Source organism: Tyto alba, unplaced genomic scaffold (assembly GCF_018691265.1).
Source record: "Tyto alba isolate M040663 unplaced genomic scaffold, T.alba_DEE_v4.0 Super-Scaffold_6, whole genome shotgun sequence".
In the NCBI taxonomy this organism is placed as follows: Eukaryota; Metazoa; Chordata; class Aves; order Strigiformes; family Tytonidae; genus Tyto; species Tyto alba.
Genome location: NW_024881327.1, coordinates 25008487 through 25023017, shown reverse-complemented (window position 1 = coordinate 25023017; position 14531 = coordinate 25008487). Strand labels below are relative to the sequence as shown.

The following is a 14531-nucleotide window of genomic DNA, read 5'->3' as shown; positions in this document are numbered from 1 at the left end:
CGGTTTCGGGGGGGGGGGGGGTGGTATTGGGCAGCCGAGGTTCGCCCCAGTGGGCTTCTCGGGGCGGAGAGGGGCGCGGGCCGTCCCCGCCGCGTTGGGCGGCGATTGGCGGGAAGCGCCGCTGCCCCGCCTGCCCGCCCCTTCCGCCAGCCCCTTCTTACCCCCGGCGGCGGGGCCCGGCGGCGTGTGCTCAGTCTCTCTCTTCTGTGCCGTAGGTGACTGCTCCCGTGCCCGCAGCCATAGCCATGGCTCCCGCAGCATCAGGTAACTGACACCCTCTCTTCTTCCTCTTCCCCCCCCGCCCCGGCAAGTCGCGAGGGGGCGGCCCGCGCGCCGCGGCCGTTGGGGAGCCGGTAACGGTCGTGAGGGGAAGAGTCTGTTGGCGGGTGCCGCTCCTGAGGGGCCGGTGCCCGCTCAGCTGGGCTCAGGGTGCGGGTGCTGAGGAATTAACTTTTTCCCGGCAAAGTTTTTGGGTTTTGTTTTGTTTCGCTTTGGGGTTTTTTTGATGGGTGGCCGCGCCCCAGCCCCGGAGGTTTTGCATCTGTCCCCGCATCCCTCAGGAGAGGCGGCGGGGGGGGCAGGTGAACGCTTCGAGCCGAAGCTTCGAGCCACACTCGCTGAGGGCGGAGGATGCTCCGGGCGGTAGCAGCTGCCGACCCGCGCCCTTCGGGCTTTCAGGCCCTTCGGGGTTTGCCCCGAAAGCTTGAGGGGGAAAAAAAAAAAAAAATAAAATTAAAAGTGGTGCGGCTTCAGCCAGCACCTCCTGCGCTATGGCCTGGGGGGGGAGCGGGGCCGGAGGGCCGCGCCGCTGCTGCCGGCGTGTCCCCCGTGGCGCCGGACAGAAGTTCCGAGCGATTGCCGTTGTCCTCGCTGCTGGGAGGGAAACCTGGGCGGATTTTCCGGTCGGTGGGGGCTTAGCGTGCTCTTCGTGGTCACTGATTGCAGCGTGGGATCCTGCCGGGTATTACTTTGCGCGCAACTGATCAAGTATGTGAACTTGGTAGGCTTACGGGCAGAAGGAAAAAATTTCTTCCAGTCTAAACCCCTTTTGTTTGTTTTATTTCTATAGACCTGAAACTTGGTAAAAAAGTTAATGAAGGTAAAACGAAAGAAGTGTACGAGCTGCCAGATATGCCGGGATGCGTTCTCATGCAGTCAAAAGACCAAATAACAGCGGGAAATGCAGCCAGGAAGGACCGAATGGAAGGGAAGGCTGCCATTTCCAATACAACAACTAGCTGTGTGTTTCAGTTGCTTCAAGAAGCTGGTGAGTATTTCAAAGGTAGACTGCGTGCCTTTTGTGTTACAGATATTGCTACAAAACAGTATTTTTATATATTGGTTTATCCTGCCTTGAGGCTGTGACGGATTATTTGAATGTCTTTTCTACTACTTTTTAGTTACACTTTCCCCTCTGGTACTACAGAGCTGGCTGGGCCGCTTGTTCATTTGCAACGTGAGACTACCTGAAGTAATTTTCTAATCGGAGATAACTCTGCAATAGTTTCTCCTGCTTGTTTGGACACACCCCTAATCCTCCTCTCTACTTTTGTCAGTTCTTCCCTACCACCACGCCCCCTTGCCTGTAATACCAGACTGGATGCATCTTGCCTTTCTTAATACATCTGCCTGCACAGAAGTCGCTGCGCACTAGTGACACTACCAGACTGTGTCTAACTTGTGTGAAGTTTATGTATGAATGTTAAAAGACAAAACTAGAGTATCTTTTTATATTCCTTTTATTTTCTTTTCCCCTCTCAGTTGTGTGTGCTATATCAATGTCAAGTTTCTGTACACTTTGTACCTCAACACTTCGGAGGACTATCGCGAATGCATATATTGATCTGTATTGAATGTATCAGGGACTTAATGTTTACTTTAAAAGACTCAGTATTTCTGATGCTAGAAGCGAGCTTTCATGGAATACGTAAACTAACTTGTGTCACTCAACTAAATTTTGTACCATCCTCCTGAAGATGGAGGTGGTATCTTTGCTTTGACAAAGCATTTTGGAGTGTCTTTGAGAAGTTTGCAAGTTGTGTAGAGGGATTTCTGCTGGTGGGTTTCTAACTTGAGTCTGCAAACAATAGTACAGGCATCAGTAAATTTGGTTAAGACTTCTTATGGCTGTGTGCTGAGTGCACTTTGAAGTGTTCGCACAAAGATTGCTTCGAGTACCAGCTGAGTTACTCTAGAAGTTGTATTATATGTTATGAGTCAGAGTAACAGTTCTCAGACCATCAAATGGTAAAGTCCTAGCATCTTTCCTATATGGGGAAGAGAAAGATGGTTTCTGTGGAATTGTATCTACCTATATTTCTGTGCAAGTAGTTCTTAAAATACAGGCTGAGACAAAAAATATAGAGTCATTCAGCATAATCCTCAGTCACTGTCTGTCTTGGGAAGCTTGTTTTACATACAGGTCAAAGAAGCCTCTGTGGCATTTCAATTATATTTGCAGTTGATTAAAACTACCAGTTTTCATTTAGGAACAATTGTTGAGATGTTTTGCCTAATTCTTAAATGGCAAGAGTTAAGATAACAATCAAAATATTAAATATCCTACAGATATGAACTTTAAATGTGGAGAAGCCATGCTGTGGACCTCTTGATGATCCTCAAATTGCTTGTACTCAGTAACTTCAGGTGGTGTGGAAAATACGCAGAGTAAACTGCAGCTGCATTGTAAAGCAACAAAAGAACTTTCAGGCTTCTTCTCCAGTTTGCTTATTTGACTGACATAAATTGCAGATAATGTGAATGCCTTATCGTAGAAGTAGTTTGCTCTGTGTAACTTTTCTTAACCTACTCTTTCAAAGGTGATGATTTACAAAGTTCTGTTAAAGTTTCTCTCCCTTTTATAATAGAGCTAATGTCAGTCCTTCAAAAGCACACATCTGCACTGATGAAAAAAATGTAGTGGTAAACCATGCAATGACCTCAATGCCTGGATTTAGAAGTGACTTAATGTGCAGTTGATTATTTAAATCATTCTGCCCTTGAAGGCAGTGCAACAAAATCTGAAGGGTCAATGTGAATACTGTATTTTAAGACTTTAATTCTTCCTTTATGTCTTTCGAAGTGGAATGGGATAGAGCTACATCTTCATTTGGGTGGATGCAGCTCCTTTGTTTTCTGTTTCTGGCAGATGCCAGTTGGGCTTGGCAGTTGTCTTGCCCTGGGGAGAGAAAGGTGGGATTTTCCTCAAGAGTGAAATTGAAAGAAGAGCTATTTTGCACTTACAGTGCTCACCTGCATGTGTTGGCTGTCCCTGTCTAATATGGGGTCATCTTAGAACTATGTAAGAAGGTTGACTTGCTGCAGCAGGTTTGTGTGTGCATAGGCTTCTGAGTCTTAATGTCTTTTGCTTAACAAAACACTAAGATCTAGTGCCCTAAATAAATGTTAGGTTGTAATGAAATGCAGGACTAAGTCATTATCTTCCCCGCCTCATCCTTCTTTATTAAACAAAGCAGTAAAGGCAACTGTGATCCCTAACTCTTTTGAACATCTTCAATTACTGCTCCATGTATAATGGATCCTCTACCAGACAGCATGGTTGGGTACTTGGTTGCTGCTAAATTTTGTTTAAAAACAAACCTTTGTGAGGGGTAGATTTATTTTTTTAAAAGCTCTGTGAAAAAAAATTATTTGCAAGAATAGGATTTCTGAACAGAAAATAAGGATCTGAGCTACAAGTAAGTGTTGAATGATAAAATTGGCAAAACTAATGACTTGTAGAAAGTAACTTCATTGATTGCCTTTTGCAAGGCCAGAGTGGGCTTGAAATATCCTGATGAGACTTGGTGTGTCCCTTAAGTCCAGAGAAGAAAAAGGTTCAGTTTTACTTAAAGATATTTGCGTTGCTTGTTTCAACTGTGGAGCATACCTGGTAATGGCACTGATCTGCCATCTTTATATTTAGGAATCAAAACAGCTTTTGTCAGGAAACAGAGTGACACAGCATTCATAGCAGCTCACTGTGAAATGATCCCAATTGAATGGGTGTGCAGAAGAATTGCTACTGGCTCCTTCCTCAAAAGAAACCCTGGTGTCAAAGAAGGATATAAGTTTTACCCACCCAAAATTGAGATGTTTTACAAGGTAAGTTTCCTTTCCTGTGAGGTTAATCAAACTTAATACAGACTTCTAGCTCTGTTTATCTCCTTTGAAATGCTGACAAATAAAGCATGTAGCACTAATATTGGCAGTTTTGCCATCCTAATGCTTTCTTGCATTCCTGTCCAACAGCTGTTTTGTCTGAAGTGCATACAACGTAATGCTGGCTCACACGGCCACCAAAGAATAACAAGTCAAACTGTACATAAAATAGAAAAAATTTTATTTGTAAGTTATAGGAACTTTTTAGGCATAAGCCTAGTAAGTCAGTTAAAACCGATGTATTACTATACTTGAAGAAATTAAAATAAACAGTACTTGCCTGGTGAGGCCATGTAACTGGATGGTCACTTAGGATTCTGAACTTCTTTGGGAATGTGTGCTGAAAGAAGTGTCTTGTGAACTATGACCTAAAGTGTTGCTTGTAGCGTTCCCTGTCACTCTCGGGGGGCTGTCCAAACTTGAAGTGCTTTTAAAGATGTTCAGGTGTTAAAACAAGTGTTTTCAATTTTGCTGTCACTTTTTTAGTGATAATCATAAAATACTAGTTTAATGCTCATATTTGTTTTCTGAAAAACAAACAAAATGTAGTATCTTCTAAAGGTTATTTTTCCTCTTATAGCAAGCTTAAATTAGATGATGAATATGTTTTGTTTTTTCAGGATGATGCTAATAATGATCCACAGTGGTCTGAGGAGCAGCTAATTGAAGCAAAATTCTGTTTTGCTGGGCTTACTATTGGCCAGACTGAAGTGGATATTATGGCTCGTTCTACGCAAGCTATTTTTGAGATCCTGGAAAAATCATGGCAGCCCCAAAACTGCACTCTGGTAGACCTGAAGGTATAAGAATCTGATTTCTCACAATCCTCATTTGAAGAGGAAATGTATCACTGTATAGTTCCTAAAATAAAATTCTTACTTTTTAGATTGAATTTGGTGTTAATGTTCTGACAAAAGAAATTGTTCTTGCTGATGTTATTGATAATGATTCATGGAGACTCTGGCCATCAGGAGACAGAAGCCAGCAGAAGGACAAACAGGTAGTGTTTTAATCTTTACCTTCTAAGTCAGTTGGGGAGGACAATGTAAAATGTAAACCCTGTGGTTAAACATCTGCTTTCAGAGTGGCTTTTCCTAGATAGTCACACAGTGATCTTGTCACACAGTGGCTCGTAAGGTACCTAATGTCCAATCCTTTTCTCATTTAGTAGTTGATTATCTGGTTTATGGTAGGAAAAAATCCTCTGCCAGTGTATCTTCAGTAGGAATGCCCAACAGCACTACTGACTGGAGCTGTTGTAATGAAGCATGGAGCTTCCAGGGGCAATCAGAATATCTGACTTGTTGTGCAGATAATAAAATGATTGGACAACAAAGCAGTAGGGAGAATAGAAGCTTTGGTTCCCAGGTCTGCCTCCAAGTTTCTGTTTATTCAGCGTGGTATCCTCTACTAGTAGGGAACTGGTGATACATGAGCGGGATCTGCAGGGAGGATGCTTTCCTTCATTATTCTGGTTGTTTGAATTCAATATTCAGTTGTTGATATTAACAGACTGTGTCCACATGTGAGGGCTGTGAAGATAAGTTTGAAATAAAACTTGTCCTATATTTAAACTTGTAGCAGTTACACTTGTCAAATATCTCTGAATTACCAGATAAGTAGTTATGAAAGAACAGATTTGAGAATGCTGCTGCCATGGAGCTTCTGTGACAGTCATCGAGACTGGTAACAGAGACCTTGTGAGAGAAAGCAGCTGAAAGCCACAACGGAAGATTTCAAAGTGTGTGTGTGGGAGGAGGGGTATTACTTTAAAACAATACATCAGTTCTACTTCCTAATTTACCTGAATTATGTAGTAGCATGCTTGAATTAATTATTCTGACAGTGCTTTTGCTCATCTCCCTAAAATAAGGTACATAAGACCATGCAGAACCTATAGGCTGGATAGTGCAGTGCTCCTGCAGGCAATCATGTTGTTACAAATCCAATTTTGAAAGATGTATGTCTCTCCTTAAATTTACCCTTTGGGAAGCTTCGAAAACCTTGATACCCTTGTAGCTAAAAGCCTTTCATATTGCAAATGGCCATGAATTGTCACGTAGAAGGTTGTTTACAGCTGTTGAGATGATTATTCATTAAATATCTCTTTCTCGCTTCCACATCCAGTCTCTACCATATCTGTACCACTCTATTCTCCTTCCTGTGGAACTGCTAGAAACTGCATAACTATTTCAGCTGGGCTATTCTTATAAATTACGGTAGCAAAATGAGTGCTTTGTGTACTCAAAACATGAACTTCAGTATTTTTTTTCTCTTTTCAGTCCTACCGGGACCTGAAAGAAGTGACTCCTGAAGCACTGCAAATGGTTAAGAGAAACTTTGAATGGGTTGCAGAAAGAGTGGAGGTATCTGTTTTTATGAACAACTTATCTAGACCTCAATAACTGCATGTTTTCAATCCAGTTGACTGCTTTTCTTTCCCTTGCCCCCCTTCAATCTTTTCCCTAGTTGCTTCTGAAAACAAAGAGCCAAGGCAGAGTGGTGGTGTTGATGGGATCTCCTTCTGACCTCAGTCACTGTGAAAAAATAAGAAAGGCATGTGCAACCTTTGGAATTCCTTGTGAGTTACGAGTGACTTCTGCTCACAAAGGGCCAGATGAAACCCTGAGGATCAAAGCAGAATATGAAGGTAAATGCCAAAGAACTAGTGATATGGATCATGTTCAAGAATGACTTGGCAACTTAAGGATTTAGGAAGGGGTTTTCCTTTTTTTTTTTTTTTTTTTTTTTTTTTTTTTTAGACAGGACACCTTCTGTAACAATGCTCTTCTACACTTGCTAATTACATAATGACAGGTTTTAGACTGCACTAAGCAATTAAGGAATAAAGTATTGTCCTGCTGCCCAGCCACAACTTCTATTACTCAAAGTCTAACCTCTGCTTCTATCCCAGTACCAGAACTACTTTTGCCCAAGCCTTGATCATGTTAATACACTCACTGTAGCATCTTGCTGGTGATGCTAACCCTTCTGAAATGAGGAGTGATAGTTTCTCTAGCTGACTCGGAATATTCATCTGTGTTATTTGCACGGTGGATGTTGCTCCCATCATGTTTTCCTGCTTGTTTCATGAAGATGTTCTTGCTTGTTATTTTAGATGCCATGAGAAAAAGATACTTGGTTTGAATTCTTATCTTTACCAAGAAAATTTGACATCTCTTAAGTGTTTATAGCCTAGCAGAGCAGAGATAAGAACTATTTTTGTGGGAGTATACTTTTTATTACATGAAACTACAGATGTGGTAACCATAGATGAGAAACACTTTGAGGTGAGCTGTGTAAGATACAAGGAGAGGAACACGTAAAGATGCCAGAGGTTTAACGGCTATGTTCTCTACAAAGCAAAGCAGCAACTATTCCTCTGGTAGCGAGACTTCCCTTCAGAGGTTGAGTAAGATGTGCTAACTTCAGTTGTGATAAACAGTAGCTGGGATTTAAGGCTGTAAGATTTAGAAGATAATTCTGTAAAGGGGGAAGTTCAACACAAAATTCTAGTGCTGTGTAATGGAACTGACAGAATAACTGCAAACAGAATTGTGGACTTGGATGAAGTTCCCACAAAAACGAGTGGTAGAGAACAAGGTGGATTGCTTATTTCTGAATGTCTTCCCTCCAGGAGATGGAATCCCAACCGTGTTTGTTGCAGTAGCTGGCAGAAGCAATGGTTTGGGGCCAGTAATGTCTGGTAATACTGCTTACCCAGTTGTCAACTGTCCTCCACTCTCAGCTGACTGGGGTACTCAGGATGTGTGGTCCTCTCTCAGGCTACCCAGTGGTAAGATGGTCTTCAATCTATGCTCTTGTTCTGACCTAGCTCTATTTTCGTTGTTGTCCTAGTGTACAAACATATACAAACACACACATGGCAAAAAATGGAAAAGTAGCCGGATCACTACTGAACAAAGTCTTTAGAGGTATCTTACATACAGTCTTTGACTTTTTGATGGCAAAAAGCCCCATAGACACAGCAAAGATTACATGGGAATAATCTTTAAAAAATATAAACCCTGGTTGATCCTTGCTACACATTCCAGTTTGAATTGGAATTAGTATTAATGGGGATTTAAGTAACTGAATCTTGTTCAGTTAGAGCTGCATTTTTCTTATGACCAAAGATCAGAAAATCCCTTTCTCCAAAATCTGTGTAGGTAAGACCTTAACTATTATTTCAGTGCATTGCTACCTGTATGATGTTTTTTTTTTTTAATGTTTAAAAGTAGTGACTTGAATGGATGCTTGGCAACTAGGAGGCCCAGAAGCCTGTTACCTCTGTGTGAGGAGAGTCATTTGGTATGCTGGCTTTTGGTTTAAAATGCCACAAAGCAGTCACGTTATAAGTAGTGTAACACATGGCACTTCAGTAGCTTTAAATCTAGATCATATGGTTCTTGGAGGCTGAAACAGAGGCAGTGTTTTGTTTGACTACAAAAGATGCTTTAGTGAGTGGCACTCTTCTCTGCAGGTCTTGGCTGTCCTACAACTCTGTCCCCTGAAGGAGCTGCCCAGTTTGCTGCCCAGATATTTGGGTTAAACAACCATTTGGTGTGGGCCAAACTGCGATCAAACATGTTAAACACTTGGATCTCCTTGAAGCAGGCCGACAAAAAACTTCGAGAGTGCACTTTGTAAGTCATAGTAACAAGTAACTTTTAGTTATGCAAAGATAATGGCGTGAATCTTCATTCATATTAGGATTTACATTTGGATGAGCTCAAAAGTCCTGCATCCTTTCTTACAGAAGAAAGCATTGTTAGAGCAGCAGATGAAGTCTGTTGTGTCCTCATCCTTCCCTTGTGTATTTTTTTTAATATAACAACTTAGTAAGACATGGGGAAGTAGTATTTTGGGTATCTCTTTCTGTTGCTCCAAAATGGTGCTGTTCTGCTTTTTAGTGTATACTGTTAACTACAGACTATGTCAAGAGAATGATTTGGTGCGATCTAAATAGAATTCAACTAGTCTTCTGTATTTCTGTAACAGTAATATTCTTCCATAGTAATAATGTATGTCTTGAACCTTATTAACTCAACTGGACTGCTAACTAAAGCCAGTGGTGATGCTGTTCTGCTTGCAATGATGGTATGCTTTCTTTAGCAATAAACGGCAACATATACTGTATTAATAGGAAAAGAGGCTGGAAAAATGTTTTAAGAGCCTGAAATAAATACCTGCCTTATTAAAATGTATATGCATACATTTTTTTTTTAATATGTGTGTGTATACACAATGCATTGATATCTTCTGGAATTATGTGATAAAGTTAACACCAATTCTTTTGTTCTTAGCAAGCTATAAATACGAATGGTTTGAGTGAAGTGTAACTAGGCTTGTTGCCTGATTGCTCTAACACTTGACTAGTCCAGTTGTTGCCCTCTTAAATACTAAGCAGGTCTCTACCTTCAGTAATTCTAAAGGGCCTGCGTGACGTTGTCAAACTGTTCATACACTTCAATAACTCTAGCTTTTGCATATCTATATTTCTTCACTGTTTATGGAAATTCTACTGAACTGAAGAGGGGAATAAATGGTAAAGCACCAAACTACTGAAGGAAAATCTAAGCATGATTGTCTTGTCTTTGCACACACCAGTCTTCTGAATAGGTACGATTCTAACAAATATGCAATTACTCAACATATGTAACATATGCTTTTACAATTCTAAATAAACTACTGAATTCAAAGCTGCTTCATGGAGACTTATTGAGAAAGTACACTCAAAAACTAGCCATCAGCTGGGGTATGTAACTTCAGGACCTTAAGTTAGGTAATATTTTTGTAAAAAGCTTATGCACTAAAACCTGCATAGCATGCTATTAGTAGTATCTTCCAGAAGACTGTCACCTGAAGCATCTCACCGTTAGAGGAAGTTGTGTGGCTTTGTTCCTAATGTACTGCTTTATGATTGTGTGGTAGGTCAGGCTTGTCCCTTAGTGTCAGTAACTGGACTGACTGCTGCTGCTGGCTGCCTCATTGACAGGAGGGGACCCCAGCTTAGGTGTAGTCTTACAGAAGAGCTCTAAACAGTGCTCTTAGCAGTGCTCTCTTTGGCAGTTAAGTGCAGGGGGTATTAAATTGGTCAAACCTTACACTAAATCAAAAGAAATAGAACTCTTTTCTTAATCTTGAGGGTAGTTGCTTTTCTAATGAATTTCTAAATAAAGTATCAGTAGTAGTGAGGGCTAGTGATGACAGGTTGAAATTCCTTGATGGCATACAGTCTCTGTAGAAGCACTGACTTAAAAGTGAAGATCCTCAAGACTGGTTTTTAGCAAGCTAAGTTACTTACCAAGGCCGTACTCGCCTGCATACTTATACTAGCACACCTGAAAGCATGCTGTCAGCTACCTCTCCCAACAAGACAGAGGTATTAACTTCAACTAGCAGAAGAATTAATGGGTGAAAAGAGATGGGTGTGCACTCTTTGCTTGGGTAAGTGAATTGGATCATCTTTATCTCGTAATCAGACAGGAACCAGAGCCAACAACTGTAAAGGAGAGTGCAGCACTTCTTTCTCCTGGTGGCAGCACTCCGCCAGCTCAGCTGATTAACAATACATAACCTGAGGGTGAAGTTACACAAGAGGTGAAGGTGTTACTTCCTCTTCTTCCCCTCCCTGCCCAACACCACACTGGGTGTTAGCTCTGCTGCGTAATCAACCTGACAAGCTTATTAGTCCTCTGCCTACCCTAGCGCCACTGTGAGACACAGCTGCAGCCAACCACTTGTCTCTTTCTACCTGCATCACAGTGCTGTATTCCTGTCTCTGTACAGTCTTCCCCCATGCAATAAAAATTAGTAACAGACAGTGGTTTGAGTGTTACACCTGCACCAGTATGTACTGTTTCTAGTTACTTTTCTCAAATTACTTGCAACCTGATTGCACTAACCTCATTTGTAAAGTTGTGCCAGTTTATGTTGGGCAGGAGCATGCTCAGTGCTTTAGTTGCCATAGAGATGGTCATTCTTCAGCTTTTGGATGGGATGGGTTTTTTGTGCAGTTTGTGCTGGACTCTCGGAAGCAAACCCTTGCTTGAGCAGTTGCCTTACAAAGAAGTACTAAGACACAGCAGCTACTGTTAACAGTATGTTGCTGTGATCAGCAGGCAAAACCTGCAATGCCTGTCATATCTGCAAGGACTTTTATAGAGTTGTGCTACTTATCAGTTGTTTTTGCTGGAAGTTCCTCACAGAGCTTTTGCTATAAAATGAAAATATTTCCCCTTGGTTCAGCATTCCAAGTATTACAATGATGCAATAACCCGAGAATTTATTCAGCCAGAAATTGTTCTTTAGCACTTACTTCTTTGTTGTTCAATTTTTAAAAACCTTTCCCAATAAGTTCTTTCAAATAAAATGCTTTTATCTTCACAAAAGCTATTGCATAGAAAGGTTACTGAAATTTATTTGCATTTTTTAAACTGAGCTGGAATAGCTGTAATGAAAATCTAATTTTTAAGCACCTGTGGAACCAAGGATCCTTGATTAGATTATGTCCTAATTAGCAGTTAACTGTTTAACAGTATATATTCTTCAAAGATATCAGCAAGGAGCTGTTCAGATTTAGCAGAGGGAAGTGCAGAGGGCAGGACTTGTTTTACATCTTATACTACCTCAGCTACAGGTGACTGGCACCTGGTGTTCAGCCTTCGTAACAGTGTTTCATTTCCAAAAAAAAGCCAACCACAAACCCAAAAAACCTCTTCTGTAAAAATGAAGGGAAAACTAGTCATGGCTCCTTCCATCCACAGTTCAAAGGTTAAAGCACCTCTCCGGGACACCAAAGGTATGGTTTTAATGTTCTGCCTGTGGAGAGTAATAAAAAGTGACTTGAAGGCCTACGTGAGGATGTGATGTAGACTTCTCGAGGATGGCATTAAGGCATTCCCTGTTTTTTAATAACTTTCTTTTTGAAAGGTATTAAAGTAATTCATACCCAAAGAAAAAATCATGGCTCTTCCCTCACTAGAGCAGGCATTTGAACCTTTTCTCACAGCCCCAGTTATTTCTTTAGCAATGCAACTTAATTGTGAAATAGTGTTGGAAATCTTCAGCCATGTTTTAAAATAAAATCAGAGGTGCCTGTTGTACTGTATTTGGATCACATGGCAGTAGGAAAGTCATACGTATTTTCAGAGCACACCTCCTTGAATGCTCAATTTCTGGGCCCAGATGAAAGTAAGGTGTAAAGTTTGTTTGAACAATCAACGACTTGTTTTAAGGCATGCACACGGGGAGCACGTTAACGTTTCATAATGGGTTGATTTGAAAAAAACAAAACAAAACAAAACAAAACAAAAAAAACTAAACAGCAAGCCCTGAATTTCCTGAAGAGCTTAAGCACCTCTAGAATGGGGTTGCAGTCCCAAATCCCTATTCCAGTTCAGATCTAAGTGTGCGTATTCCAAACTCCTCAGAGCTGCTGTGCAATGGCTACTTGAGTGAGAGGGACCTAAAGCCACTTAAGCATCTGCTGCTGTGCTCTTCCAGAAGCATTTTAGCTCCTGACAGGGAACAGCCTCTTACTCATCAGGCTGCACAAAATCCATGTTCCAGCCAGGATCTCAAAGCATACACGTTCACTCAGAACAGAACATGCTCTCCACAGGTTAGATTAGTCACCCAGGTTTATAAGAAATTTAATCCTCTCTCTAGTGGGGGGGGAGGGACAAAACTTTTTTCTGACTTCCTAGAAGAGTGCTTTAACCACCACATGCATGAGGAGATCTGTAGGAAGGGAAAATCTTAACTTCCCCCTTTTCCCCCCCACTGTTTCAATTTGTTTCCTTAAATAACTGCAACAGGGGTTGGACCACAGCAACACTGCAGCTGCCTCTAGAGCTCTGGGTTTCTGCCTCTGCAGTCTTGCAGCAGGCCTTAGGCAGATCCTGTTATCTTTCTTCAGTGTGGAAATGATGATGACAATGAAATATCAACTCAACTAGGCTGGGAGCTTTCTGAAGGACTAACTTGCTGAAGAATATGCTCTGAGCGTAACGATGATCTTAGACTTGGAGACAGATTTGTTGTTCCCCATGGAAGGTAAAATTCAAAACTTCTTGAAGAAGGAATTAAGATCTATTTGCATGGAACTTGGTCAAAGAAATAACTATAACAGCTTTTTTCTCTCCCCTCCTGATGACAGATGTCATCACCCGTGGGAAGATATCTTGACAGAAAAATACTACAGCAAACAAGTTGCCAAAAGCTCAACAGATGCTTGAAGAATATCAAGCATCAAGTTCAAGTCTTTTCAAGGACAGAACCTTTCACAGAAAAGAACAGGTGGTCTTTCACAGGAACTCAAAGCTTCCAAGATACCAGGATTTCTTCCAGCAGGTGCAAGAGGCTGAAAATTCCAATAAACAGATCAGATAAATAGGCATAGGAAACAGGATGGGATGTGCCAGCCCCAACCCGTAGCCCTCAGTCAGAACTAAGGAAGGTCTGACACAAGAAGGTGCGGGGGGAAGGGAACAAAAGGAAAAACAAGAAAACCCCAAAACAACCACCGCCACCTTACAGCAGCATCAGGGAGAAACTAGACCACTTTGCCAAGCACCTTCTATAGCTCTTTATGCTGATAAAAAGAAAAACATTCCTAGCTGATAGACCAGAAAGCTCTTGAACACAAGGAACCAACACTCACGCAAATAGATGATATAACTAAGTAATTTAAGATACCAAGCTCCAGAGAAGTTCTATTTGGATTGTAAAATGACTGTATTTGTCTTAATGTAGCACACCTCACTGTCCCCAGTTTCCCATTACACCATTTCCCTTTTCTAGCACACTTAAATATCTAGAAAGTGACCAGCTTCCTAGCAAGTACAGGTTGATATTGAGTCTGTTTTAAAGTTATTTCCAATATAGGGTATTCTTCCATCTTACTTACCAAACAAAACAAAACCAAAGTCCTCAACTAGAAATATAAAAAATTCTTTACCAACTTCTAACATTCCAATCTTTTTGTCCTGGAGAGCCTGCCACATCCTCATAGGCACTCCTGGCTGCATTTAAACTACATCATTTGTACTGTCACTGGTGCAATTATGCTGTTAAATCCATGGTGAAATCCTGCTATTGGCCTTTCCTTGTAAAAGCAGGCACAATCATGAGCATCCAGGAAAGTGTAACTTCACCACAATGAAGGCTCAAAAGTCAGTGGACTCTTTATTTTGCTTTGTTTTGATAATGGCTTTAGAATAACTTACAGCCTAGCTGTAAATGTTTTACAGCTTTTTTTTTATTATTATTATTATTATTAAATTGTAGAAGAGCATATAAATGAGAGGGTAAGGGACAGATTTCAGTGTGATACCAAGTGGCATGGATTCTATAATCCTTGAAGA

General features: G+C 41.2%; 2 protein-coding genes across 8 annotated transcripts in view; one reads left to right on the top strand and one right to left on the bottom strand.

Annotated features, from left to right (window-relative positions):
* The window catches only part of PPAT (phosphoribosyl pyrophosphate amidotransferase), a 50114-nt gene extending 49877 nt beyond the window's left edge, over positions 1-237 (bottom strand). The window contains exon 1 of the mRNA XM_042808038.1: positions 162-237. The gene's annotated coding sequence lies outside the window, so the exon portion shown is untranslated. The remainder of the gene's footprint in view (positions 1-161) is intronic.
* The window catches only part of PAICS (phosphoribosylaminoimidazole carboxylase and phosphoribosylaminoimidazolesuccinocarboxamide synthase), a 41757-nt gene extending 31894 nt beyond the window's left edge, over positions 1-9863 (top strand). For all 7 annotated transcript variants that reach the window (XM_032999050.2, XM_042808034.1, XM_032999052.2 and 4 more), the window contains 9 exons: positions 216-264; positions 1070-1267; positions 3926-4104; positions 4782-4961; positions 5048-5161; positions 6444-6527; positions 6631-6811; positions 7799-7957; positions 8645-9863. In XM_032999050.2, coding sequence (XP_032854941.2) covers positions 216-264; positions 1070-1267; positions 3926-4104; positions 4782-4961; positions 5048-5161; positions 6444-6527; positions 6631-6811; positions 7799-7957; positions 8645-8811 — 1311 coding nt within the window. In that variant the 3' untranslated portion in view covers positions 8812-9863. The remainder of the gene's footprint in view (positions 1-215; positions 265-1069; positions 1268-3925; positions 4105-4781; positions 4962-5047; positions 5162-6443; positions 6528-6630; positions 6812-7798; positions 7958-8644) is intronic.
* The last annotated feature ends 4668 nt before the right edge of the window (positions 9864-14531 follow it).